General features: G+C 49.5%; 1 protein-coding gene across 1 annotated transcript; it reads right to left on the bottom strand.

Moving 5' to 3' along the window:
• Positions 1-623: 623 nt before the first annotated feature.
• SUPT6H (SPT6 homolog, histone chaperone and transcription elongation factor) lies at positions 624-27,245 on the bottom strand. Its single transcript, XM_063402636.1, has 37 exons — positions 27,107-27,245; positions 21,887-22,018; positions 21,282-21,434; positions 21,047-21,117; positions 20,321-20,516; positions 19,554-19,638; positions 18,877-19,150; positions 17,578-17,679; positions 17,221-17,334; positions 16,648-16,737; positions 16,043-16,185; positions 15,645-15,796; positions 15,096-15,194; positions 14,818-14,947; positions 14,568-14,718; positions 14,030-14,184; positions 13,336-13,531; positions 12,991-13,130; positions 12,795-12,912; positions 12,622-12,698; positions 12,356-12,491; positions 11,823-11,960; positions 11,355-11,522; positions 10,558-10,685; positions 9,333-9,540; positions 8,746-8,893; positions 8,359-8,501; positions 7,467-7,607; positions 6,194-6,389; positions 5,823-6,061; positions 5,488-5,601; positions 5,251-5,375; positions 4,714-4,826; positions 4,258-4,335; positions 4,003-4,169; positions 2,670-2,851; positions 624-2,520 (listed from the first exon to the last, which is right to left on the bottom strand). Exons 2-37 carry the CDS (start codon positions 21,993-21,995, stop codon positions 2,334-2,336), a joined length of 5,166 nt encoding a protein of 1,721 aa, XP_063258706.1. The 5' UTR covers positions 21,996-22,018; positions 27,107-27,245; the 3' UTR covers positions 624-2,333.

The following is a 27,245-nucleotide window of genomic DNA, read 5'->3' as shown; positions in this document are numbered from 1 at the left end:
GTAATTTTCTCTGGAAGTTCTCTGAATTACACCACCCAAGCTCTCTCTCATCCTCTTAACCCCTCGCCTTTCCCGTGCTCCCACACCAGCATCAACTCCCTCTCCCTTCTTTTGGGAGGAACAGTCTTGGCCTGCCCTGAAGGCTCCTCAAACGCCTGCAAAGCTCCTTAGAGTGGGACAATAGATGCTTTTCCAGCCCTGCGACAAAGGCAGATGCTGCCTGGGGCAGAGAATGCTGCCTGTGTCCCTTGCTGGTGGGTGGGGATCCTGTCTGGGCTCCTGTAGCGAGGAGCAGGGACCAGGGCATTGCCACCAACTCCTCCAAAGTGCCCTCAAGGGTGGAGCGTGGCTCTGCCCAGTGTCCTGGTGAGGTTGTGGAAAGATTTTCCTGCACCAGCACCGAATTCCAGACTGGAGCTGGAGCACCAGGAGCCAAGCAGACAGCAAACCCCACACTGGGGAGCGTGTGGTGCAATCCCAAATCCCTGAAGTAAGCGGATCACACGAGCCCAGGGGGGAATACCAAGGGTGGAGGAAGGCACTGCTTCCTCTCTGGGTGCAAAGCCCCTGTGGCAGCCGCAGCATCCCGGCAGGAAGCACGGAGGCGGGGCATGCGGACGGGCTTCCCAAAAGTAGAACTTTTATTGACAGCAAGGGAAAACTAAAAACAAAGACAGCCAGAAAGGAGGCAACAACACACGACTAGCCCCCTCCTTCCAGGTCCAACCGGTAAGAGCTGCTCCCAGTCATATTCTTATTGTACAGTCTCATGAAATAAGAAAATAGCGCCAGGTTAATCCACCTGCAACCTCGGAGCTGTGGGCCCCAGCCCACGGTTCTCCCCACTGGCCTGGGTGGCTTTGGGAGGAACAGGACCCCTTCAGCCCCTCAGCACTGCAGAGGGGGTGGCATTGAAGCCAGGACCTGCATTTCTCTGTGCAAAGAGCTTTGCTTTGTCTCCCGGGGTCGCTGCCATTCTTCAGGAGCATTTACATGCAAAGAAGACCTTTGTTTCCTAAGATCTGCTGTTTCTGCTCATTTCTTAGCAAAGGAGGCTGACCAGGAGCACTGGGAAGGAACAAAGGCTCTGCTTCCATAGAAAATCCCTACTAACAAAGCAGGAGAGGGGAGAGTGTGTGCAGCAGGAACTTTCCCTCTCAGAAACGTCTCTCCCATCGCTGGCAATCCCTCAGGAACACCACACTGGGCTGTTTCTGACACAAGTTACCCACTTTATCCGCCCCCTCCCAGTGCCTCTCCCTATCCAACACCCACAGGGAGGTGCTCCCGATGTGGGTGCGGTGTCTCCATGTGGTGCATCCGTAACAAAACATCTTTTAACAACAGAAATCAGCTTCTCTGAGAAACTTCCAGCACACAGAGGACAACACCAAGCAACAAAGGAAGGAGGAGCATCAACTTCCACCAGGCAACTCTGCTCTGAGCAAATCCTAAGGTGAAGGGCAGGGTGCAGGCAGAAAACCTCTGAGCTAGCATTCAGTAAAAACACTATTTATTCACCCCTCTTGGTTACAGCTGGGCAGGGGAAGCGGGTACAGAGGAGGAGGCCATGCACTCCAGGCTGCTCCGTGGTGTTTCATCCCACATGTCTGTCTCGGGGAAGCTGCCGAAGGCTGGCGCTTGATTTTGCAGTCTGATTAAAAAAAAAATAATAATAATCAAAACTAAATAAATATTGTTCCAAAAGAAGCCAGAGGAGAGAGCAAGCCTTTGGTACAACAGCTGCATCTCCAGCAAGACCCCGAGCCGCCGTGCTGGACCCATCCAGGCACAGCTGGGGTTGGCACAGGCTCTGCTGAGCCTGTCACGCATGAAAACATGGAGCAAACATCAACAGGAACTTTGTGAGAACTCTGGTTCGTTTGTCACAGCCCCCACGACTTTGCTTTGTGGTCTCGGGACGAGGGGAGGTGAGAATCCAAAGGAAACAGGCTCACTCCAGGGCAATGCACTTCCAGCTCTGTTTGCTTCCCAGTCGTTGGGGTGAAAGCAGAGTGCTGTGCATGAACAAGGACACACTCCTTTGACCTCACGTTTGCTCTGCTAAGTTTCCAAGGTGCCTCAAAACCGGAGCTCAGAACGCAGAGGCCGATGCAGTGCTCCTCTCTATGATATATTTTTCTTATATATAGTATATATTTTTAAGCCAGCCCTGCCAAGTCTATTCTCTCGCTCAGGTGCACATCACCAAGAGTCATTTCCCACCATCCCACGACGTATAAAACAGGAGTTATGTGTCTAAAGGAAGCCGCTTCCTATTGTTCCCTCTCCTTCCCCGTTCCTCGGAGAAGGGAGGTGTCGGGTGTCAGGTCCTATCGGTCCATCTCATCCAGGAGAGGCGTGGCGTCCCCGGCGATGGACATGGGCGTGCTCTCGATCATGGGGCTGGGAGAGGGCCGAGGGGTCAACCTCTGCTTCTGTTTTCTTCGCTCAGCCTCCTTCTCCTGCAGCCACTGCTCGGCCATCTTCCCCCAGTCGATGGCAGCGTGGCTGTTGGTCCTGCAGGGACAGGGACAGTGTGAGATGTGACAGGAAAACTTCCCTGCCCTCCCTCCCCGTGGGGGAATTAACCCCATCATGCTGCTTCCACAAAAATCAAGAAAAGCAACAAAGACAGGGCATGGATACGAGCACCCAGAGCTACTCACTTTGGCTGCTGCCTCTGCCTGGAGCTGGATGATGGCTGCGACTGGGACTGGGTGGACTGGGGCGTGGTGTTGGCCTGGAGCTGGTACTGGGGCGTGGTGATGGGCTGGCTGGGAGTAGTGTAGGAGTAGCTGGGGGTCATCAGAGGGGTGGCCACCGGCTGCTGTGCTGGAGTCGTGAAGACCTGTGGAGAGCAGAGGCTGTCAGGGGACAGAGGGAGGACCCTGCCAGGCTGGGGGCGGCTCTGCCCTGCCCTGCTCACACGGGAGGGTGCCCACCCTCACTCTGCATGCCCTCAGCCCTGCTGAGCACAGCACATTTGCTCCCCCATGAGATCTGGGCCAGCACAGCCAAGGGGAGATGCTTGAGCCAAGCAAAGGCAAGGGGCACAAGAGACACTTGGGGTAATGACATCCTGCAGTGAGCACAAAAAACAGATCAATTCTTCCCCTGCAGGCTGCAGGGAAGGTGCAGCAGCTCCCAGGATGGCTCCCTCCCACATCCCAAGCCAGCTGGCTGCTTGTCCCATGAAGAGCTTAGTGTCTTTGCCTCCCGGTGTTCACCTCCCTTTTTCTTCAGATGTCTTGATGATTAATACATCAGGTTATCCAGTCCCTGCCTATCCTCAGCTCAGCATTTACTGTGCCAAACTTCCTGAAAGCCTCCCAAGGTGCTCTAAAGGAGGATCACTCCTCCCTGCAAGCCTTGTCTTGCAGCATCTCTTCTTTGGGTGCAACAGCTGGGTGTGTTTTTTGTACCCAGGCTCCTCAGTCCTTCCACAGCTGGAATTTGCCTCGGTGTCAGCTGCGAGCTTGCAGAGTGGGCTGGGAGCAGGCACACATGAAAAAAGGCTCCAGCATGAGCCAAAACTGTCCAATTCCATCTTACTCCCTACAAAGCCCCTGGGTGAGGTCAGGCTGAGGTGTTCCCCACCAGTGCAGCTCGGAGATTAGCGCTGAGCTGAAAAGCCCTGCAAACTCAGCGCATACTTTCCCAGCTAATCTCCTCCACTGGCAGCTCACGTTGCCAATTCAGGGGCACAATCAGAAGGTTGTGTGCCCTCACTGCTGGATCCCTCCTCTCCACCCTGCCACATTCCTTGGGGGGCCAGACCAGTTTGCTCCTTGCTCCAACTCCCCCCGGAGCAGGGCTGTGTTATGCGCCTCATTTCCCCAGTCACGGGAGGCAAAAGGAAACCTGCTTCAAGAATCCAGCCTGTGCAGCACCATGGGGACAAAACCAGGACTTGGAGACCCCAGGCAATGAGGGATTCCTTAGGCTCCCAGTGGTTTCTAGCAGCAAGGAGAAGCCAGCAGAAATTGAAGTGACACCTACGTGGTAGGCGCTGCTGCCGCCTCCGCTGCCCCCGTAGCCGTACTGGCTGGAGCCCCACTGTGCTGGGGTGGCATTTGGGTTCTGTCCCTGGCCTGTCACAGCAGCGATGGCACTGAACATCTGGGATGTCATGTTCTGTGGCAGAGCGTTCACTGCACGTGTCAGGTCTGCAAGGGAGACACAAGCGTTAGGAAAAGAGGAGCCTGGAGGAGCAGCTCACACCCCAAATTCCACCTGGGAACAGCCTGCACTGACCTGCCAGGTTGATGTTAGCTGGAGTAGCATTAATTGAGGCTGGAGTCCTGGTCCGACTGCTACTGCTGGGGGTAATACCTGTGTAAAATAACAAGCAAGAGGTAGATGAACTCTCCTGGAAGAGAATTGGTCTGAAACTCGGGATTTGAAAAGAATGGAGTCAAGAGTTGTTCTGGTGGGTGGTGGATTGTATGGTGGGGGAGACAAAGGAGAGGAAAGGGACTAGTCCAGACTTTGCTGCACAGCCCCCTTGAGGAAAGATGAACTCTCAGGAGAGCTCTCAGTGGGTTGATCCACGGAGCCAAACATTTCAAGCATTGCTTGGAAACTTCCCACATACAGAAAAATCCTAGGACACATTTTTGGGACAGAGAAGACTGAAGTGTCCTTTAATATATATCCCTGATATTGTGTGATAAACAAAGAGCTGAGGCACTGAAGTTTTAGGCTGCTCACCTGGAACAGGGTCCTGATAATGATCCTTAAACCATCGGAAAAGTCCATTCACAGTAGGGAAGACTTGGCCCCGGTAGCGGAATCCCTCCGGTGTCACTGTCACATACTCTATCCTGGGAGCAGCAGGGACAGCATGAGACATCACAGGCTGTGTCAGTCACTCACTGACAGCTCACACTCACAACAGGCAGGGGAGAAAACCACAAGCAATGGCTGTACTGATAATGAACAGACAGATCCACCCAAGTCACTTTATCTTCAAACAATTGCTTCAAACCACCCTGCCTTTCCATAAAAAAATCCATCATTCCTGCACTCCCACAACACCCACAGCACAGGGCAGTGCTGCTCGTGGCAGCCAGATGGTTAAGAAACATGGGAGTCTCCTGGGTGAGATTTACTGCTGGAATTGGGTCCTCCACTGTCAGGAGGCCAAATCCTGGCAGAGAGGAGGCGTGATTTACAGGGATTCTGACAGAGCTGGAATAAAAACTGGCATCAGCCTCAGTGCAGATGCTGGGCTTGCCTCTCACTTACCTTGGTTTGCCTCGAGGCTGATATCCCAAGAGGAATTTACCAGGTAGATCTTTACAGGCACTAATGAAGTATGGAATAAACGTTGGCTTCTCTTTCTTGGTCTTTATCAGGAGCTCTTCCAGCTTCTAATTAGAGAGAGAAAGAAGATAAATGCTCCAGGGGAGCCCACATTTTCAGCAGCATACAGAGCCTATGGATATCTTCCTAAGAAGTCACCACATCCTGGGATTGTCTCACCTTCTTGTCTCCACCATTGCAGTCCTGATAGTATTTGTGGTTCAACAGGTCTCTGGCAAAAGAAGCCATTGGCTGGACATAACGAGCAACAATTTCATCCAGGTCCTCAAACTCCTTTGAACAAACACATTTAAAGAGGTATTTAGGGTGTATTGGTCATATACTCTGCACAGCAAAGCTTGAGGGAAAAAAAAAGACAAATATTATCTAAGGATCCAGAGAATGTATTGGAAGTTACTCTCCAAGAATGCAAAAGCAGCTACAAGGACAGAAGGGCTGTGTCAACCTGCAAAGTCAGTCCTTCCCCTTCCCAGGCTTGATGTGCAGGGCTTTACCTCTGTGTTAATCCAGAGCATGGAGCCCAGGCTGAAGGCATTCTCCTTGCCCTCTTCCCGGACATCCACGTGCTGGTAAATGCCATCGTTGACCTTCCAGGTGACAGTCAGGTGGTTCTCCCCTTTGCTGCTTGGCCGAATTATCACATCCCCTTGGTCCATGGTCTCCATCATCTTCTCTGCTTGCTTGAAGCTGATGTTGTGGAATGATGGGTGAGCAATTACCCTCTTGATGTACGCTGGGGAACAAAGGGAACGTTCAGCCTTCCAGAGGAACTGCTTTAATGGAGCTGTATCTAATTGTGTCCACTGTCCTGAAGCAGCCTGGGAAGGCTGGAATTACAAGGGAGAGAGAAATTAAGAGAACTCACTTGTCCTCTGCTGCTTTCTTTTCATGTCTTCCTCCTGTTTGTGATCTGCTGCCTCGGAGTCGAAGTCGTAGTAGGTGTCTTTGGGCAGTTTCCACTCGTTGTTCTTGTCCATCAGGTCTGAGGTCCTGCAGGTCAGGTCTGCACTGAATTTCTCAATGTCAATCTTCATGATGCGGCAGTGGACGGTCATTCCCACCTGCAGGGGAGGTGCAGGCCAAGGTGAGACACACCAGACACACCAGAATCCCTGTGCTACAGAACCATCCATGCAGGATCCTGCTGATGCTGAGGAGGCACAAATCACCTCAGCTGCTTCAGATTGATACAACCTTTAAAAGTGATCTTTCTGTACAAAATGAAAGTCAACTGATCCCAAAAATGACCAGAATCAAAAGGGATTAAGGGGAAAATGGGCAGTTCTCCAGCACATCTATTCTCTGTTACCCACACCACATGGAAAACTGCACGTCTGGAGGGTGAGGACAATCACTTTTTCCATTTCAAACATCTTTCATAATGGGAGCAGAAAGACTGGACTTCAAGATGTGCAAGAAAGCAGTTAAGTGTGTTCAGAAGCAGATACCCAAAGGACTGCTCTAATAAAATGTGAGGCAGAAAATCCCCCCACAAAAACTGCAATGTCTTAGTTCAATTAACCATGATGAAGTTAATTAACAACTCTTTTAAGAAATGCTGAAACCTCTGAGCTTAGAGGATTATCCATCACCTGCACAGACTCTTGGGGACCCCAAAAGACAGCAAAGATGTTAAACCACTATTTTATTAAGTGATAAAAAGGTGTTATTCCATTTCTTTCAGAACCCCAATCCCTGTCCTGAGCAGGACCAGCAACTCTGATGACCTCCACAATTTAATGTAGAGGGAAGAAAAAGCTCTAAGAGGGAAAATGACCCTTGCCTGTCCAAAAGTAGTTCTGTGAACTCTTTAGAAAGCCAGAAACAAAGAGCAGCTCTGCATTAGAATGCCTTCTGCTCTCCTAAACCCAGACTCCAGCCAGACGACAATAAATCCTCCTGCAGCACAACGTGTTAACTGATTAACAGGCTCCCACCAGCTGCCAAGGGAGATTTGCACTGTGGGACAAGGACACTAACCAGAACCTGAACTTCCTGCTGATTTGAAGTCCTTACATGAAAATAAGGTCAGAAAAGTCATTTAAGAACAGTGTTATTAACCAAACTCTGAGTCTTTGGTATTGGCTCCAGGTTCTTCCAGCTCTTGCTGGGAGTGTGAAAATCCCCTGCTTTCATACCTTCACCCTTTCCTCTGGCCTCTTGACCACCTTGTCACTAAGAAATTTTGTTGGGATGAAGCCAGCAACACCATTATCCAGACGTGTCTTCACTCCAATGGCCTGACCTGGGCAGGAACCGCTGTCAAAATGGTTCCAAACCTTGAGCAAGGCAAAAGCAAATAAATCATTCAGCATGGAAACAAAATAGCTCCAGCAGTTCATACTCAAAACAAGTCCAAAAGCTGTGTCAGCAAACTGGTGCAGCCAGCAGAGACTTGTGGAAGGGCAGGGGACACAAGACTTCAACAAATGCCACCCAGTAATGCAATCTTCCTCCTCCAATTCTGTTCAGTTTATGGGACATTGCAAGCAGGAAGGTCAGAACATTTTTAGAGCCTGAACACCAGCCTGTAGCCAGGGCTGGTCTCTAATGAACACTATAGGGGTTTAAAGTCACGGATTACCCAGGCTGGAATTCACAGTGTTTAGAAGGGACCTAAAGTACAGCTGCATTAAGCAGCAGGTGGTCCAGATAAGTTCTTAAAATTGAGAAGGTGGCAGAGCCTTCTGTTCTCAGTGTCACAGGCAATTTCTCTGCATAAAACACAATCCCAGACCACAAACAAAAACACTTAATGTATCTGCAAAGAACTGGTCAGCTCAGCCCCAGGTCCATTTCACTCTAAAAGCCATAATCAAACCATGAAAAACTTGTCTAATCTATACTGAAGCAATTAGTCAGAAGTGCAACAGATTTTATTTACAGCCAAAGGCCACATCAGGTTGGGATCCTGGGGCACTGCAGACACAATCTTGGCTCTGATACCTTGTCTCCCAAGAACCCTACACAACACTCCTGCTGACAGCAGGCTCCTGACAAAGGCAGGCCTGCCAGGAGGAGCAGCCCCACCTCACTGAGCTCTGGGAAGTTGTCCTGCTGGCAGAAAGGGCACTGCCAAAGGCCAGTTTCATCATTCCGGATCGCCTGGTCGTAGCTCTCTCCCTGTGGGCGCCTGTGGGCAATGCCAGTCACGTTGCAGATGATCATTTTACCTGTGGGGTGAGGGGAGAGGGGAAGGAAAGAATGAAAAACTGCAGAGCTGGGCAGTTCTCTCCATCTGAGGTTGTTATTCATGCATGAAGGTGTTAGGAGGCCACCCAAGTGCTTGAAAAGCAGCTTCACACTCCACCACAGCACTGTCCCAGCACCACACTCACTAACATCCCTTTGCCCCACCTTCACACATCCTGTGTCAGCTTAGGAGGACAGAAAGCAGGCATGTGAACAGGGATGTACCTATGTAAAACGTCTCTGGAGTTTCTTTGGTCAGCATATTGAAGACCTCCTCAGTGTTGGGAGAGCGGTACGGGGTTCTCAGGTCCTTGTATCTGCAGCTTAGCTCAGCTCGAATGTCATACAGAGTGATGTGCTTGTCACCGTAGCCCTGTGTGGGATTCAGAGGTTATAAAGGCATGAGCAGCAGGGAGAAGGTCAGCAGGGAATTCACTGTAAGTCTTGGAAGAACTCAAGCAACTTATGAAACAGCAAATTTAAAAAAAAGGGGAATGCAGCAGGTATCAACAAATGGTGAAACTTCATCACAGAATGTTGAGGAGGTCAAAAGGACAAATATATTTAGAAAAAAAATTCAGGGAGAAGAGCTTAAATGGTCTAATTATTGTCCCCTGCCCCAAGTGAACTTTCTGCAAGTATTTACTGCATGGCATGTAAGACACTGACTGCTCAGCATGGCTGTTTATACATTTTACGACTGCACAGCTAATGCCCAGCTCCTAAAAAGGATAAAGCTATAAAACATGAAAATCCCAGCTGGGCAGCAGAGCTTCCCCTCTGTTTCTCAGCACCAGGAACCCCCAATGCACCTGTCTTTCCAGTTCTTCAGCAAAGGCATCGAGATCCAGGTCTTTGAGGCGCTCAGGGTTTTCCAGGATCTCCTCCAGAGCTCCAGCAGGATTTGCATCCTCAGCTGACTCATCGTATTCCAGGGCATCCACTGCCATTTTCCTTGCCCATTCATAGGTTTCAGGATGAACCCTAGAGCCATCTAAGACTTCAATGTAGGAATCAGTGCTGAAACAAAACCAAGGTTCAGATCAGGGTTCTGAGCTGTTCCAGCTGTTCCTGCAGCTCAATGATCAAGCACATTGCAGAGCACCACTGCTGCCCTCCATGGAACAAAGTACAGAAAAGACATTATGAATTATTCACTGCTAAACCAACAGGAGCCAAGGCAAGACCTGGCAAACTCCAGTCTGCAGCTCCAAAGACACAGGCAGGCGTTTTGGATGCTGGGTGGATTTGATCCCTGCATATACAGCTGCTCTACCAGCACACAGCTCTCTGCAGCTGCTCTCCTCACACAAATTCAGTGTTGCCAGTGTTTGGATGGGCTACACTTTGCCCCCAGCATCTCTGGGATTTGTATCCTGCAAGAATTAAGGGATCTAGCAGGGTTGGATCACTCAATGTAGGGATTCAGCCAGGTGTTGTTTCTCATATTGCTTTTCAAAGGCAAAAAAACCCTGGAGAAAGCACGTTTCTGGCGACCCTTTGCAAAGCACCCAGTCAGGTTCAGAAACAAGGTTACAGCTGCCCTCAAAATACCTCCTGTGCAGTTACCAGTAACTTAATGCTCTATAAACTTCCCAGTATTGTTACTGGTTTAAGAAGAAGCCAAATTGCTGAGTTATTTCTCAAGTTTAAACCTTTAGAAAAATAAAATACTGTTGGAAGGACAAGGCAGAAACTAAGCTGAAGTGTCCATGGGTTACTGATGACTGCATGACAACTATTTTAGGGAACAATTTGTTTTAGTTTAGTTCCTCTTGACCACAAAGAGTCCTTCACACCAGAACAAGCCATATAATTCATTTTCTGCAGTTCACACTGCTGCTGTGCAAGTTCAGCTGCCCGTAAGAATCAGATTAATAACCAGCAATACCTGAACTTGGCCTAAAGTCAGAGGGGCCACACAGAAACTCTGGGGAACACTGACTCAGGGAAGGTCACTGTCACTGAGTGTCACTGAGCCTGTCACTCACACTGACTCCACACCCCACAGGACATCAAATACAACCCAATACCCACCTATCACCCAGTGATGCTGTGTCAATTTTGATGAAGCCAGCACAGTTGATAAACACTTTGGGTCCCATGTGACACATTGTGACCAGCTGGGTCCTGTTCTCCAGACGGGTGTTGTTTTGTTTTAAGATCTGCAGAGAGAGGCAAGAATATAAACCTTGAGAGAGGCAAAAGTATAAACCCTGCCATTCAAACACAAGATTGCCCACAGAGCTTGTGGACTTCCTATCCCTGGAATTGTTCAAGGCCAGGTTGGATGGGGCTCTGAGTAACCTGCTTTAGTGGATGATGTCTGTGGCCATGGCCAGGGTTGGAAATAGATGATCTTTAAGGTTCCTTCCAACCCAAATTGTCTTTGCCTGGGAAAAAAGCAGAGTATTCACACTGTACACTGCAGTGTTTAAAGCATCTGACACACGCCCATCACAACTCTTAAGCTGTTGCTCCCTGCCAGTGTCTCAACACTGAGTGAAAGATGATGATTCCACATCATCACGGCTCCAACTCTCAGGAAAAGCGTTGGCTTTCTGCCTTGTGTTTTCTACACTGTGGAGGTGTCTTGATGCTCTGACAGCACATCCATTCCTGTGGGTTTGGGAGCTGGCTGGGACTGGTGGATCTGCTGAGCTGTTTGGGTCTCTCAAGGACACAAGTCCACGCGTAGCTCCAGGGCGAGGTAAAAACACACATCACCAGAGCTGCCAGCTGTACCTGGCACAGGGAGCCCTGACACACCTCCTGGGCACTCACAGGCTGCTGGTGATGTGCTGGGTTTGTAGGCAGGCTCAGAAGCCTCTTACCTTCAGCAGGTGAGTGCCTTTGCGTGGTCCCAGGCCACACACGTACTGCAGCAAAGCCTGGCTGTGGGGGTGAGCAATGGCCCTGTTCACATCCACCCCCACCTCGTTCACACGGTTGATGAATTCGCAGTAGAGAGCGTTCAGCAGCTCCTCCTTCACCACGTGCTCCTGGCAGAGAGAAGAGGTGTTAGCCCTGGAAAAGATGGATCTGTGCAACCCTCTGCCACGAGCCAAACACAACATACTGAGCTGTGTTGCACCTCAGAGTTATCCCTTAGCACAGCCTAAAGGCTAATGAGAAAGAAGCCAAAAAAAAAAAAAGGAAGGTGCTGTGTAGCCTGAATATGGCACAGAAAGAACAGGCAGAACTTGCACAAGTTTAATTTGGGAACCTTTTGTTTGAAAGCAAACCCTCACAGGCTGCTTTGTCTTGCAGAGAAGGATCTTTATTGCCCAAGGAGAATTTACCTGTAGAGGGTGGAGTTTCAGGCAGAGAATGTCCTCATCAGAGCTGCAGACCTGGGCAAACTCTATGAGGGGGTCCTGGATGCGGCGAGCCAGGGACACGGCCTGACGCAGCAGAGGGGGGTAATCCCGGAATTCATTCTGCAACAGGACACAGAATCAGGGAAAACCCCCGTGGTGTTTTCACACTTTGTACCACAGGCAGCACAGACACATCAGACAGGGACTGCAGCAAGGAAGCACTTGGTGCTCAGGGCAAAGAAAGCTGAGGTCAAAGGCTCCCAGGAGCTCTTATGCAATTGGTAATGGAACAATCTCACTCATTTCTGACTACATCAATATCCACTTTGTGCATCTGCTGGTGCTGATCTCTTCAGGGAAGCCTAAGGTATTTTGCCTTGATCCAAAGATCAGTACGTGACTGTCCAGATGGATCATATGAAACAGGATGATGCAAGGCCAGCACAACAAATGGAGGATGACACAGCACGAATGAGTAACAGGCTAAGGGAGAGCTGGAGTAGCAGAGGGTTCACCTCAGACTTCTTGCTGTTCATGTAGAGGATGGCCAGTTCATTGTCCACCAGCTCCACTCCGATTGAGGACAGCTGCTGCCCTTGGTCCAGCTCATGAACAATTCTCTTTACATCCTCCATCAGCATCTGAGCATCCCTAGGGAGAGACAGCCAAGGGGATTGAGGGGAGGGCATAGAGCTGGGTCCTGGAAACAGTGAAATGTAGAGACAGGCACAAGGAAAGGACTGCAAAGAGGCTGGGAAGTGGGAGCAGCACAAAGACTGACCTGTTCTCGCCTGCAATTGTCACCACATGAGGCTTCTTGTTCAGGAGGAATTTTTTCAATGTTTCAATATCCTGGGCCTGGAAGGGAAAGCAGAAAATCAGAGTAGAAAAGCTAGAGGGTTTCTGTTCTGAGCTACCTAAATTCATCTCAGTGACAGCTGCACCAAGGCTCACCTTCTTTTCTCTCTCCTCCTCGCGCCAGGCATTCCTTCTCTTTGTGAAATGTGGCAATCGGAGGAAATCTGTCACCTCACCCTCTCCATTAACGAGGGCACAAAACACAGGGTGGTCCCTGTCAAACAGAGATGACTCAGACATGGAGGACTGCTTCAGCTGGACACGCATCCAGACACCACTCCCTCCCTCCTACCTGGCTGATGAAAAAGCAATGCCCAGCACCCGGATCCCCTTCCCTTGGTTTTCATCCATGAAATCATCATCTTCCTCCACTTGCTGATCTGGCCTGTAGGCAGCAACCTTTAGCCAGTTGTACAGTTTGCGGCTGCAAGCCTGGGAGAGCAGAGAAAGGACAAAGAGGAGTGAGAAAATCCACTGCAGAGGCCTTGGCATAACCCTGCTCTGGAGGGAAAGTTGAACCAGACTCAATCGCTGCCTCCTCCTTCTCCGCAAGAGCTTGTGTATGACCTGACAGCAGCTATCCCCAGAACACTGCAGGGCTGCCAGTGTCTGCAAGCCCAGCTCTGCCTCATCTCACCTTGAGAACGTATTCCTTGGCCTCCACTAAGAGCTTGTTCTTCAATTCTTTGGCCATCTGCACGTAGAGGAACTGGTTGAGGGAGCGCTCGATGGCCATGGTGCGCTGCCGGTTCCACTCCTGCACCTGGTGACTGAACTCATCCCGGTAATAGAACTGCTTGATTTCCTCAAAGTATGTCTGGTCACTGCCATAGCTGCAGGAAGGGAGAGGAGGAGAAACAGAAAGGCTCCAGACACCTGCACGGACACCAGAACTGGCAGATTCCTTCACACCTCAGATTCAGGTAGCTGCTTGGAAAAATCAGGCAAGAGCCAACTCTCCCATCAAACACTGCTTTAGCTGCTGAAGTGATGCTGTAGACAGATCACAGCCACTCCAGCACACCCATATTGCACAGTGTGGCCACTCAGATGTGCAGGGAAGGAACTAAGTTGGCTGGGTAACAAGCATCATCTTCTACAAAAATCCCAAGGTTTCAGAGTTTTGCTTTCAAGTGCGTAAGACATATGTCTGCCAAAGTCCTCAACAAGATGATGAAAAAAGCAAGATCCTGAGAGGCTACTTGACTTTGAGGTGCAGCAAACTACCAGGCCATGACTTTGAGGAGTAGTTTGGGTTACAGAGGTGCTCTAAAAGCACTGCATGAATGAGCTCTGCCAAGTCAGGGATGGCACAGCCAGTGGGAACTCACCCCTCCACTCCTTTCATGTCAATGCTGATATCTATGGTGAGCAGTGCCTCATCCTCTGCCAGGCTCATTTTCAGGAACTGGTCATCTCTCAGCTCCTTCACAGGCTTGTTCTTCATGTATTTAAAGGAATAGGCATAGTGGGCTTCATCAATATCCTGGGAAAGAGGAGAGACAGTCAGCATGCACACAGGGCATTCATGAAGAAAGACCCTTATGTATGCCACAGCAGACAATGGGTTTTATTCAATACCCCCTCAGCCCTATGCCTGCCAGTCTGCATTTCCTTCCCCAGCAGGACACAGTGGAATTGCTTCCCAGTCTCAGAGAAACAGAGGCTGTTTCAATAATTGAAGGCAACATCTCATCTGGTAAAATGCTGAGACTTAAAATGCAGCATGCTGCTGAGCTGGGCTCTGCAACAGCTCAGTGCTGCTCTGAGATTTATTCAGAGTTGCCACTGACATGGGAGAACAAGCATTTGTATTTTATTTAGATCCTTCCCTGAACTGACCCACAGAGTCAGAGCTCCCTTCCTTACCTTCTTCCCCTTTTTGGTTGGTGAAATGTTGATTTTAGCTCGTTCTTGGAAAGTTTGTCTCAGGACTTGTCTGACCAAGGGCTCCCTGGCGATCTGCAAAGCCACCATGTACCGCGCCCCTTCCAGCACTGCTTCTGGGCTTGGGAATTGACTACAAGCAAAGAGGCAACGTGAAGGCTTAGAAGAACATCCCCAGATCCTCTCACTTGTGTTACATCCACAGTAACTCCACAAGGAACCCCCCACTCACCTACACACATAGTCCTTGGCCAGCTCCAGGGGCTCTGCAGGGAACTGCTCTGTCTCGTGACGCTGGTAACTGTCCCGGAGATTCTCTCCAAACTGCTCAGGTGTCAGACCAAATTTCTTAGCCAAGCCATCTGGTAAAAGAGAAAAACAAACAAAAAAACTATGAGGACAAGTGTGTTGTAGCTAATAGTGAGCAAAACTCCACAGGTGAGTCACAGCACCCTGCAGAGCACGTGGGCCAGGCCACTGCACGCTCAGCAGGACAGAGCAGAGCCTTACCCAGCCCAGCTGCCTGGCAGATGGTGTACATATCCCTTCGGGAAGCCTGCTTCAGCTCAGGCCCCTTCTGCTCATCATCCTCTGCATCCTCCCCTTCACCTGTAGGAAGGACACATTAGAGAGGCATCCAGACAGCTGGAGCGTGTCAGAAGCACCATAAAGAGATTAAACACAATCTACACTGTGCAACAGAGCCCCTAAATCCCACAAAGGCATCTCAAAGGTCACAAAAAAAGACCCTGGAAACACTATCTTCAGTGCAGTTTTAATAGGAGTATCTCTGGGTTGCACATTAGAATATACATCACTTTGCTGATGTCACCACTGCCACAAGGGGTGGCATTCATATTCCACTGGAAAGCACCTTGTGTGGCAAACCTTAAACAATTTCAAAGGTGCCTGAAACACGTGGAACTAACTTGAGATGGAATGACCAGCAGAGATGCTTTGTGCAAGGAAATGGGCTTTTCACCAAACTTTCCTCCTATTCTTTTCCAGGATTTTCAAGCAGCCCATGAGGAGAAAACTATCAAATGTGAGGAGACAAACCTTCCTCTTCTTCACCATCCTCCCGGATACGCTTTTGCTTTTTGCGAGCAGCCTTGGCAGCGTTCTGCATCTTGGGGATGTCTCTCCCATAGTACAGCAGGAAGTGATTGTACACATCCTTCAGCTCGTCCATGGACTGCACGTCCTTCAGCCTACAGAAAGCCAGCATGTTACACCCTGCCTGCAGCTAGGTCATGCTCAGAACACTCAAGGAACCTGCTCTGACTCAGGTCAGGCAGAAGAGGAGCCCTTGGATTCATCTCCCAAAAGAATTTTAAGTATTTCTCATTATTGGCTTTGTGGGTGCTCTGCAGTGGCCAGAGCAGCTGTGCTGTTTGGGCAAATTAATGGACATTTTAGGTCATTTTGGAATGAATATTGAAGGCCTGGCACCCTACCTCTCCATGTCAGTAGTATCCAGGGCCCTTATTCCATCAGCCAAGGGTTTGTCTGGGTCAGCAGAGATTTGCTCATACTGGTAGGCCTGCATCTTCTCAAACAGTCGTGTCAGGTTCTGCTTGCGGATCTTCAGCTGGGTCCACTGACACAAGAATAAAAGAATTCCAGTGAAACACCCCATTGCAGTGTGTTATCTGTCTCCTCCCTTCCCAAACAGGGACTTCCAGGATTTGGAGATATTTGTCATATAAAAAATAATCATTAAAATCTTCATCCACAGCCAAAGCCAAATGTGACATGTGGCAGGTCTCTTCTCAAGAGATGTATTATATTAACAGAAAAATACCAAAATCTAGGTTTGGATCTGATAGCAGAGAAGCAACCTGCACTGCTGGCAGGAAATGTCACTACACAAAAGGAACTCTGTGAAGGGGAATGATTTTTTTGGAATACTATTTTGTCAGATATCCCTATACGACAGCAAAAATGCAAAAAGACATGGGTAAAAACCCCAAACATGGCCAAAACACACTGCTGAAAGTATCAGGCTTTAGGTAGGAGGACAAAAGTCGATGGGACAACCAGCAAGGAAAATATTCCTCACCTTCTCATCCCACTGCCAGACCCTCCACAGGTCGTTGATGTGCAGCTCTGGCTCCACATACTCCTTTCTGTAGAAGGCGATGAATGGGACCTGGGTCAGAAATGAGATTCATCACCCCTGTGCAGGGAACTGGGCTGTTCCTGGCAGCCAGGGGCCCACACAGAGCTCCTGTTCCACATGGGACAACAAACTAATGGGGCAGGTCTTATTCCACCAAAGAATCCACCACACAGACCAAGAAACTTCTGCAACATCAGGCAACACCTCAGAGAACAGATGGGATGGACTGCACAAGGCTCAAGAGAAATTCCCCCATTTCATTCAGCCTTAATTTGTCCAGAATCAGGAAAAGACAATGACAGCAGCTCTGTCAAACAGGCCTTAAAACCCTGCATTGCCACAGCTCACATAGGATGAGTTGCAATTCCCAATGGAGCATGATTTCATCACAGGAGAGGCAACCAGGGATGGTATCTCAGCCCCTTCTATGTGCCCCAAATGTTTCCAGCAGCCCTGCTAATGCTGTCAGGACAAGGAGACAGACCTTGGTAATGAAGAAAAGTTGCAGATTACCTCAAAATGCTGATTTCTCATGAAATTCAGGGCTTCTTTAATCTTCTGGATGGTGCTGGGCCCCTTACGGCTGAAGCTGCTGGCTTGTCCACGGTCAAGGTAGTCAGAACTTTCCTGAAAAGGAGAAACACATTGTGTTCACTCTGTTCCTGAGCTGATCCCCTAAAAGAGCAGCCCTGGGTGAAGGCTGAGAAACTGTGGTTCTTTCCACTTCTTTGTGTTCCTTTTTACTCTGTCTCATGGATACAAAAATGAAGACACACACATCAAATGACCTGCTCCAAACCAGAAATGAAGGTGGTACTGGGCATTCCTATCAGCAGACCCCTGGAACAAGTCCCAGGAACTGTCCTTTACCTGCAAGGAGATGGTGGGCGTTGCAAAAGCATTTCTATAAATCCAGTCAGCTTCTTCCTCCAGCTCATCATCTTCAGCACTCTTCACTGGGATGGATCTCAGCTGGGAAGAGACAACAGCATGAACAGAGGCACGTGCAACACCAGGGCTTGCACTGCCATGTTTCCAAGAAGCCTGGAAATTATTGTTTTGAGCTGCAGGTTACCTCTGGGGACCCCCACCTATGGGGTGCCAAGGATATCACTTCAATGTCTGCACCTTCTGAGCACACAGGAAACTGCATTGGCTTTACACTAGATAAAGGCAGCTACAATCCTGTCAAAGGCTTGTGGAAAGGCCTGCAATGGTGCAAAGTCTGCTGTGAAAATCAAGTGAGGATATCTCCACTTCCCACCAGACTCCCAAATTTTCTGCAGTTATATCCTCTGCTCCAATCTGTGCCTTGCTACCACTTTTGTTGCTGCAGCCACAAAGTAACAAAAGATAAAGCAGCTCTAAACTCTCTCTGGGCACTCAGTCTCAACCATTTCTCTTTCAGAGGTGCTGCTCTAATCACCACTGACATCCACGAAGATGAAAATATGTGTAAACAAGCCACCTACAGCCAGAAGACATCACAGACAGCATTTCCTTCTGTGGCACAGGCTGGCATGGGGAAAAAAGGTCCTTTGGAAAACTGGCAGCTTCACACATGCCATTGCACAGAGAAGGGTAATAAACCTCTGCACAGAATTACACTAACATACACTAAAGGGAGATGGATTTTTCAGTGAAAATTGGAAAAAAGCCCAAAATTAAGACACAAATATGACACACCAGCAGGATTCCTCACAGCACAAACAGCACTTTGTACTGAGAGCAGGGTAAGTCCCATCACCTTGGGTAAAGTTGGTTACAGCAGTTATGTGCTGGGTGGCATACAGGTGAGTTAGAAACCTTCCCATGAGTTCTCTGGCTTTGCATCTTGCCCTCCATACATCCAGTTCAAGGGATTCCTAACATCATCCAGCACAAAGTCACCCCAGCAGAGCCCAAGCCCTGCACTTCAGCAGTGCAACACTGGCACCCAGTGGCCACAGGGAAGCTGGGACTGGAGCTAAACCCAGATTCACACAGGTACAACAGCTCCCATGTCACTGATATGTCTGAATGCAGTTTTAGCCTGCACATTTGACAGGTAGGGGCATCAAAGAGGGAAAAAGAGATTCCAAAACCCATCCAGCAGCTTGCCAGCCTGCAGTTCCCAGGCCTGGGAGCCAAAACACTTTCTGCCTGCAGAGCTGCAGCCCCTTGCCTCACCTGGAACCTCTCAGGCATGTCTGTCATGCGGATCTCATTGTCCTGGTCCGTGAGGTGGCTGCTCTCCAGCTCGCTGGGCTCGTACATCTCGAAGATGCTGCGGCGGCTGACGCGCTTCTTGGCCGTCTTTTTGGGCCGCACGCGCGTCTCCCCTTCCGTCTCCTCGTCCTCGTACTCGTACTCCTCCTCCATCTCCTCGTCGTACTCGTTGTACTTCTCAAACTCATCGTAGTCAAAGTCCACACCAAAGATTTCCTGGGCTTCTTGCAAAGCACTGGAAAGCAAAACAGAAACAACCCCTATTGCTCAGCCCCGCAGTGCAGTTCACAGAACATCTTTACAGCCATGCAGCGCAGGGCAGGGGCATTGTCCAAGTTTTAGATTTCCACCCAAGCTAAAAAATCATGGATAGGTAGAAACTCTGAGCTTTACTGCAAATATTTTTCTCTTAAGGGCCTGGTTTTGGTATCTCTTTAAAAAAATCCAGGGGACAAAAGGAAGGAGTCACACATTTCAGAAATCACACACTAAAAGCTCTAAGTCTAAATTTACCAGGTTTCTTCTGGGAAAAAGACCAGCAGTACTCAACCACAAGCTGAATCACTCTGCAGTCACAAGATCCAAATAGGCTGAGCACTATTTTCAAGGCTCCAGGCCAACTTCCAATCAATACTTACGCATCTGTGTATCCTGGAAGCTTCTTTCTCCATTTTGGCTTCTTTAGAGGTTGTCCATCATCATCCACAATGAAGTCATCAATGTCTGGATGTTGAGAAACAATTCGGTGGTCAGAGAACTTGGATGTAGAACTGCTACCTCTGACAAAGCTCAGCCAGAGCAACCATGAGCCTCCACCACAGACTCAGGCTGCTGCTGGCTGTCAGTCTGCCCAGCTCCCCACACCATCTCCTACACCAATTTCACCAAGTCCAGGAGCCTGAACCACAGCAAAAAGCTGGAACAAACTTCCAGACAAACTTCCAAGCAAAGCCATTTGAGTTGCAGCTCAGTGCACTGAAAATACAGCCAGGAAAGGCTTGGCTGCTTTGGACAGTAGAAAGAATTCTTGAAACTTTTTTGGCATGGTAATAGCAGCAGCTAGAGGCTGATGCTGAAAAGGGTAGGGCAGGCATGTACTGTGCTGTGAGGTACTAAACAGTGCCTTGAGTGCCTTCCTCTGAAGCATTTTAATTTTTGAGGCAGCTTAGGGGAGGTGCTCAAGACCTCAGCACACATGAGCTGCTCCTGCACAAAGTGGTTCAGACAGACAAACTAAACCTGTCACCCAGAAACATTTAATTCTAAGGACTGTACTAATCAGACCAATAAGAGCTTCACCATGACAGGGTCACAGCCTTTTGGATACTTCTAGTTCAGAGAAAGTCTGAACTTTGTTCCTGTGCTTTAATCTTAGGACAAACATTGAATGACCATCCACACTCACCAGATTCATCTTCCTCCTCCTCCTCTTCCTCCTCCTGTGTAGCAACAGGAGCTTCCACAGCTTCCCCTCCTTCCTCGCCTTCACCATCCTGAAAGATTTCTTCAGCAATGGCTTCCTTCTCATGCTCTTCCTTTCCATAATCTTCTGCTTCATCATCCTCATCATCAGACATTTTTCGCACACGCCTGAATTTTTGCTGCAAGGAAAATTCCTTGTTAGTGCTCACAGTCCCTGGCTCAGCACTGGTGAGCTGCAGGCACCTGGGAGGGAGCAGGATGGAGCCCAGCACAGCACAGCCACACAGGGGAGAAGTGCCACCCCCTCAGGAGCCATGCCTGTGTCACTTGCACGCTGTCACCACCAGTGCTGGCCTGGCTGATGTGACTCCAGTGTTACAGAAAGAGCTTTAGAGCCCATAACAGCCTGTGCTGGCCTTGAGGTTAGCAACACACACAGGAATGGAAGATGAGACTGTCCTGAAGAGGTGGAAAGGGAGGAGCACAGCAGATTTCAGGAACAAGAAAAAAGTGTTTTGTAACCTCTGGGAAGCCAGGTCCCAGTTGCTTGGGCAAGGAGAGATCCTGCTTCCTTCAAGCACCCAGCTCTCCCTTTCCAAGAGGGCAGGAGCTGATGGGAGGCACTGTCTGCTCACACCAGGCTGGAGCCCACCCTCCTCTGTGCTAAAACACATCCCACCACAAACAGCAGCATGGGAACACAACTCACTCTTTTGACTTTGACGCCCAAGTTTTCTTCAATGAGGTCAAAGTCATCATCCTCCAGGCGGTCATCGAAAGCTAAAGAAGACAGCAGAGCTAAGTTACACTCTCCCTTTCCTAATCTGGAAATGCACTAAGCCCAAAAAGGGTACAGCTTACCCAGCTCATGCAGACCAGGGCAGAGGGTGCTCTCTGCCAGCATAACACCGTGCCCTGCTAGCAACAATCACCACAGAACTTACTGCGCTTTCTCTTTTTGTGGCCAACATCATCCTCGGAGTCTCCAGAGTCACTGGCTTCCTCCTCCTCTTCCTCATCGTCATCATCATTAATGAATCCTTTCAGGTTCCCCTGCTCATCCTGATCATCGAGGTTCAGCTCCTCTTCTTCCTCATCTGGGATGGAGAGCAGCACGTGTTAGACACTTATTGGTTACCCACTGAGACCTGTGCAAGCAGCATCTTCCTCCACACCACCCACATAGAGTTTTAACTGAACACTTTTACTGACACAGAACCCAGGCAGCTGCTCTGGCCACATCCCCAATTTTTGTCTCATGCTCTCTCTGCAGAGGGAACAGGTGGAGTGGTCACACTGGGAGAATTCCTCTGCTTTTACTATTTACTATCAAATTGTGTAACTGCAAGTCCCTCGGGGGTGAAGCAGCATATTTTTTATTGCCAATTATCAAAACCACTTGGAGCACTTGGAGGAAGAGAAGCCCTCAAACAGCTGAGATTATGGACTACAGATGGCCCTGCTATTATAGCACAGTTATTGCTCCATCTGCAGAGCCACAGGATGCAGAATAGAACAGCAATGAACACAGACAATTGAGCAAACTCACCATCCTCATCTTCCTCTACAAACTTCTTGGTTACTCTGGGTACAACCTCTCCATCCTGGTTGTACTCCTCCTCTGACTCCTCTGCTTCACTCTCCACGAAGTCAGACATGGCTGCAGCCTCTCACACAGCAGCTGGGGAAAGAGGAGACATCCCTGGCATCAGCTGAGCAAGCAGCACATAAGCACTTCCCCCATTCAGGTTTTGGAGAGAAGGCAGCTAAAGTGAGCAGGGTTTCAAATTAGCTACAGAGGCCCTGAATTACCCAGTGTCCAGCCTGCCTGGACATCCCTGTCACCAGAGATTAGGCAGGAGAAGGCAGCAGCCAAGAGCTGCCAGCTCCTGCCAGCCCGTGTCTGGGTGAGGAGGGCAGGAGCTGTCACAGCAGCATTCCCAGCTGGAACGTGCACACAGCCAGAGCCTCCAGCCCATCCACACCCTCCCACACGCTGGGAAAGCTCCCACTGATGCTGCACAGTGTCAGGCACACAGCCCAACTAATTAGGATTTTAATATGATTAATCCTTACTCAGTTAACGAAGCCAGGGTGACCCTGAAAAGGGCCTCGACTGAGTTGTGACTGCTGTATGTGAGATTCTGCAGAGCCATAGAGCAAACTGGAGAGAGGTCTGGGGGTCCTGGGGTGGGGCAGGGGATTTGTGGCTGCCCACAAGCCACAGCCAGGATGTTCCATGCCAGGGGTCTCCATCCAGAGTTGAGGAAGCAACACGAACACTACAAAACCAGTGCATTTTCTATATCCAGAACCTTTTGTTTGATGATTTTCCTAACTGGGGTTTCTGGAAACATAAATGAAGCTTGGCACAAAGGAAAGTGTTTGCCAAGTTTCGTCTCTCTGAGCCTTCCACTTCTGGTGGTTACAAACCTGCTATTTTTGAATTTTTCAAAGCAAGTTTTTTTTTACCTCCTTTTTACATACATCAAAACAACTGAACCTTACAAGAGTCAGCTATGAGGAAAACCAAATCAACTCCTCAAATGGCTGTGAGGATGAAAATGCCAGCCCAGGAAGAAATACAGGCCTTTGGGAAGGAACAGTACAAAAAGCAGTTCAGAGGCGTCAGATCTAAAGCCAAAACCTCCATGTTAAATTACATCTGATGTAATTCAACACACAAACACAACAGAGAAAAAAAAGATGAGAAAAGAATCCCATATGGCAGGGAATGATACCTAAACAAACATGCTTCAAAACATTCCCATAATCATTTCCCCACTGCAAACAATCCGCCGAAGGAAATCAGTCCCATAGGGGACAAACTGATCAAGGCTTTGCCATGACACTTCCTGTGTGCAGCATTTCTTGTTCTGCCCTGAGGTCCACACATCTGCTGCACAAACACAACAACTTGGAGAAAAGCAGGGACTTAGTGCTCAGTTAGAGTGAAAAGGTCCAAGGCTGATCTTGGACGATCTTTTAAGTCTTAAAATAAGAGCAGCTCTGAAGGAACGTGTCATTCGAATCTCATTAAAGAAAACCCACAACAAAGAACAGGGAAAGACCTCTGCTAGATTTCAGACACGAGTGGAGAGAGCAGCTCATGCTCCTTGGCTGCAGAATATGTGGCTCTGGCCAACTTCTATGCAGAATGCTCCTGACAAGCAGAAATCACAGCAGGCCAAGGCTACTGCTCTGCATCCAGACAGGACGTGGCTGCTCTGGTTCAGTGTGGGATCCCCACCCTCAAGAGGACATTTTAGATGTCAAACACCTGTATTTAAGCATCCCTCTCAGAAATAATGCCTCAAAGGGTAGCACTGATGCCAGTTAAATGTGTGTTCCTGATGCAAATGCCACTGATGAATTGTGTGACTACACATAATAGAGAAATAGAGATTATGTTTACCAGCCTGGGTATGAATATTCTGTCAACCTCACACTTGCTCACCAATCCTCCTGCTCCAGGTATTCACCAGGGTGTATTAACACACACAAACCTGCAGGCTGAGTGGCTTTTCCTAGAGCATTTCCAAGTCTAATAACCTCATTTATCTCCTGCCCATGATCAATACACAAACCCACCTCGTGAAAGCACCACATCAAATTTCACCATTCTCTGCCAGTGAAGCATTTAGCTCACTTCTAACTTTCCTCCTCATCACTTGCTCTAAAATTTCCTGGCAATTTTACTCCATGTCAATTCAAATTTGTCTGGACACAGGGAACAAATGAGACTTGAGAAAACCATCTTATTTAATGATCCAGCCAAGCAGGTTCCACACAAGCCAACCACCCACAAACCTGGCTGCTTTCAGCTCCAGCAAAATTCACCTCAGGACAGCAGGGATGTCACTTAGCATGGAAAACAGAAGCAAGATGTTAAACCAGATATGGATTCAAGTGCCTCTCCTACCCTCTGTGCCAGGGAGGCCTTAAATTGAAATAAAACAAGCCAGAGAAGCAGGCAGAGGTGCATAAGCAGAACTTGGTGTGGTCAAGCAGGGAGACCCTGAGGGGGATATAAAGGCTCTGGACCAAGGAGTGTTGGGCCAGCCCAGTTGTTTTGATCAGGAGTGTCTGCACTTTGCTCAGCTCAAGGGCACCGTGGCACTGATCCAGAGTCCAGGAGCTCCTCTGAACTGGGACTGTTGAGTTCTGATCAGGTCAGGCCCAAGATGGACATCGGCCGCAGACTCTGTGAGGTGAGGCAGGGCCTTTAGAACAAGTGCTGCTTTGTGAGAACCTGAGGATTTCAGAAATCATTCACACATCCAGGTATCTGCTGGCCACTCAGGACATTGGGAACAGAAAAGTCCCTCAAGAGCTTCACCTGAGCAGGTGTGGGGTGAGAGAAAGCAGAAACGTCTGACACTCTCCCAGCTACAGGGATGCCACCTAAGGCAGGAGACCTCAGTGGTGTTCAGAGAATAACCAAGCAGTGTCCTCAGAGCAAGGTATATTTAATATTCAGCAATCAACCTCAGGATAGCAGTGTGAATACACAAACCAACAAAGCCAGGTGCTTATCTTGGCTTTAAGACAGCATGGGTGCAGCAAAGACAGTCCTTGACTTCTTCCCATCCTTTGTGGAAGAAACAACATCCATCCCACGTTAACACTTGTCTTGTGGGGTTTTTTAGGGGGGGTAGAGGGCTTGGGCAGGGATGGTTCTAACCCCTAGCACTTCATTATTCAACTCACAGTCCATTTAGGATCACACAGAACAGAGAACCACACTGCCAAAGCCACCACTGAACATCTTGCTCAGTTCTCATGGCCACATTTCAAAGGATCAAACTGCACAGGATTCAGAAAGCTCTGTGAGAGTAAGAGAGCTGGGGAACTCGACTCAAAATGCAGAGTCTAACAAAGCCAAATCTATTAATCTTGTCAATTAAATGCTCATGAAATTAATTTTAGCACAGTCCAAGTACATCCACAAGAGTCTGAGACTGACAACAAACGTCTGAACAGGAAAAACCCAAATAACTGCAAAAATAACCCCACTCTTTCACCCCATGAAGCTCTCAGTGAATTTCTCAGTGAAATCAATATCAGTTTTCTTAAAATAAAAAACACAAACAAACCATGGCTGAGCTGGAATGTGTGGATTTAATACTAATGATCTTCAGGCTGTGTATCACCACAGAACTCAGATAAAATCATCTTGGCATCTTTTAATTTGAAGCTTATGAGCCTAACAGAAACATCCCTGTGCAGCACTGCAAGGCACTCACACCACGAGAAACTACCCTCACAGGCACCCCAAGGCTGAGCTCTTCCTCACAGGCATTTCTTGGTATCCACGTGGACTTCTGATGGCTACTGGGGCCCGCCAGCCCTGACATCAGCAATTTATCCTTTTATATTTAGCTTTTACAGCTGTTTTACAGATTTCTGAAGTCTGCATCTAAACCTGACACTCCCACTCTGCTCGGTGGGAGGGGAAGTGATGACTGGGGAGCGATGATGGGGAAAGCCCAGGCAGCCACAGCTCAGCAGCTTCCCATACCTGCTTTGTTGGTTTAAATGCTCCTGCTGGTCCCACCGCCCCCGACGCTATCAGGTGGCAGCACGTCCTGTGGCAGGGTGACACATTTAATAGCACGTTGTGTGAAAAAGCGCTTCCGCCTGTTTATTTTAGCCCTGCTGCATCGTAATTTCCTGTCAGAAACAGAAAACTGATGCTCCCTCCTCGCTTTCTCTGACCTGCCCGTGACTTCATGCACCTGGATCATATCTCCTGTCAGCAAGCTTCTCCCCTAAGGTGAGGATACCAAAAGCTTTGCTTGCCCAAAAACCTGCTCTGCCCCTGCCTCTTCCAGCGCTCCCTTTTTGGGATGGTCTAACCAGAATTGCCAGGACACAAACTGCCAACCATTTACTCAGCAGCGTAACAATGTTTTCTATTTCATTCTCTCCTCCTTTAAAGTAATTTCAAAATATCCCTCTTAGGCTACAACTAGGTGTTGAAGTTGTTTTAAAAGAAACAATTGTTGAGAAACCTACTGCTCTTCCCCATAATAAGAGCTGACGTGGAGCCAATTTTGTAGTGTTTGTTACCTTCTTTACACCTTTTGCCATATCTCATTTACCACACCAGCACTCCCACCCGCTGTTATCTGGTCTCTGCAACTCCCTACAGTTTAATTATCCTAAATAATTTAGGAGTAACCTCCCTTCTTTACATCGTCGTATTCATGGAAAGAAAAGAGCAGCGGGGATGACTGTGAAACTCCACAATAACCTCACTCCCCTAGGAGCACCAACCGTTTGCCACCTTTCAGTCATTTATTAAACCCAAAAGGGCTTTCCCAGCCCCATGGCTTTCCAGGCAGCACCTCGGCAGAACTTTGGAAAGCCTCATGGTGGTCTGGGAATCCCACCTGCGGAGCGGAGATCCGGGAATCGCACAGAGTCGGGGGCTCCAGGACCACCAGTGTGGTGAGAAGCGAAGGTCAGACCCTTTCCCCCACTCCAAGCAAAGCATCCCGACGCTGCCCCCGCCACCGCCTCGCATCCGCAGCTCTTCCCAGCGCTGCCCGCAGCCCCGGCGCCGCTGCGGCACGGGGCGGGGGCTGCGGCACCTCCCGGCCCCGGGGGAGCCGCCCTCGACCCCGGCCGCCGCCTCGCCTCCTCCGGGCCCTGCCCGCCGCCGCCCCGGGAGGCTCCTGCTGCCGCCAGCCCCACCCACGGCCACCACCGGGGCCGCCGCCGCTTCACCCCCGCACCGGGGCCCGCGGCGCAGCCCGACACCAACCTCGGGGACGTCCCTGCCGCCTTCACCGGGGCTCGGAGCCGCGGCGGCGCCGGGCCGGGTGTGACGCGCGGGCCGGGACAAACGCGGGTTCGGCCTTCTCCCGGTAAAGGACCCTCGTTCCCGGCCACCGCCGCCCCGC

This window comes from Prinia subflava, chromosome 8, assembly GCF_021018805.1.
Source record: "Prinia subflava isolate CZ2003 ecotype Zambia chromosome 8, Cam_Psub_1.2, whole genome shotgun sequence".
Taxonomy (NCBI): Eukaryota; Metazoa; Chordata; class Aves; order Passeriformes; family Cisticolidae; genus Prinia; species Prinia subflava.
Note: the sequence above shows the minus strand (reverse complement) of the source record. Positions and strands in the feature narration are given on the sequence as shown.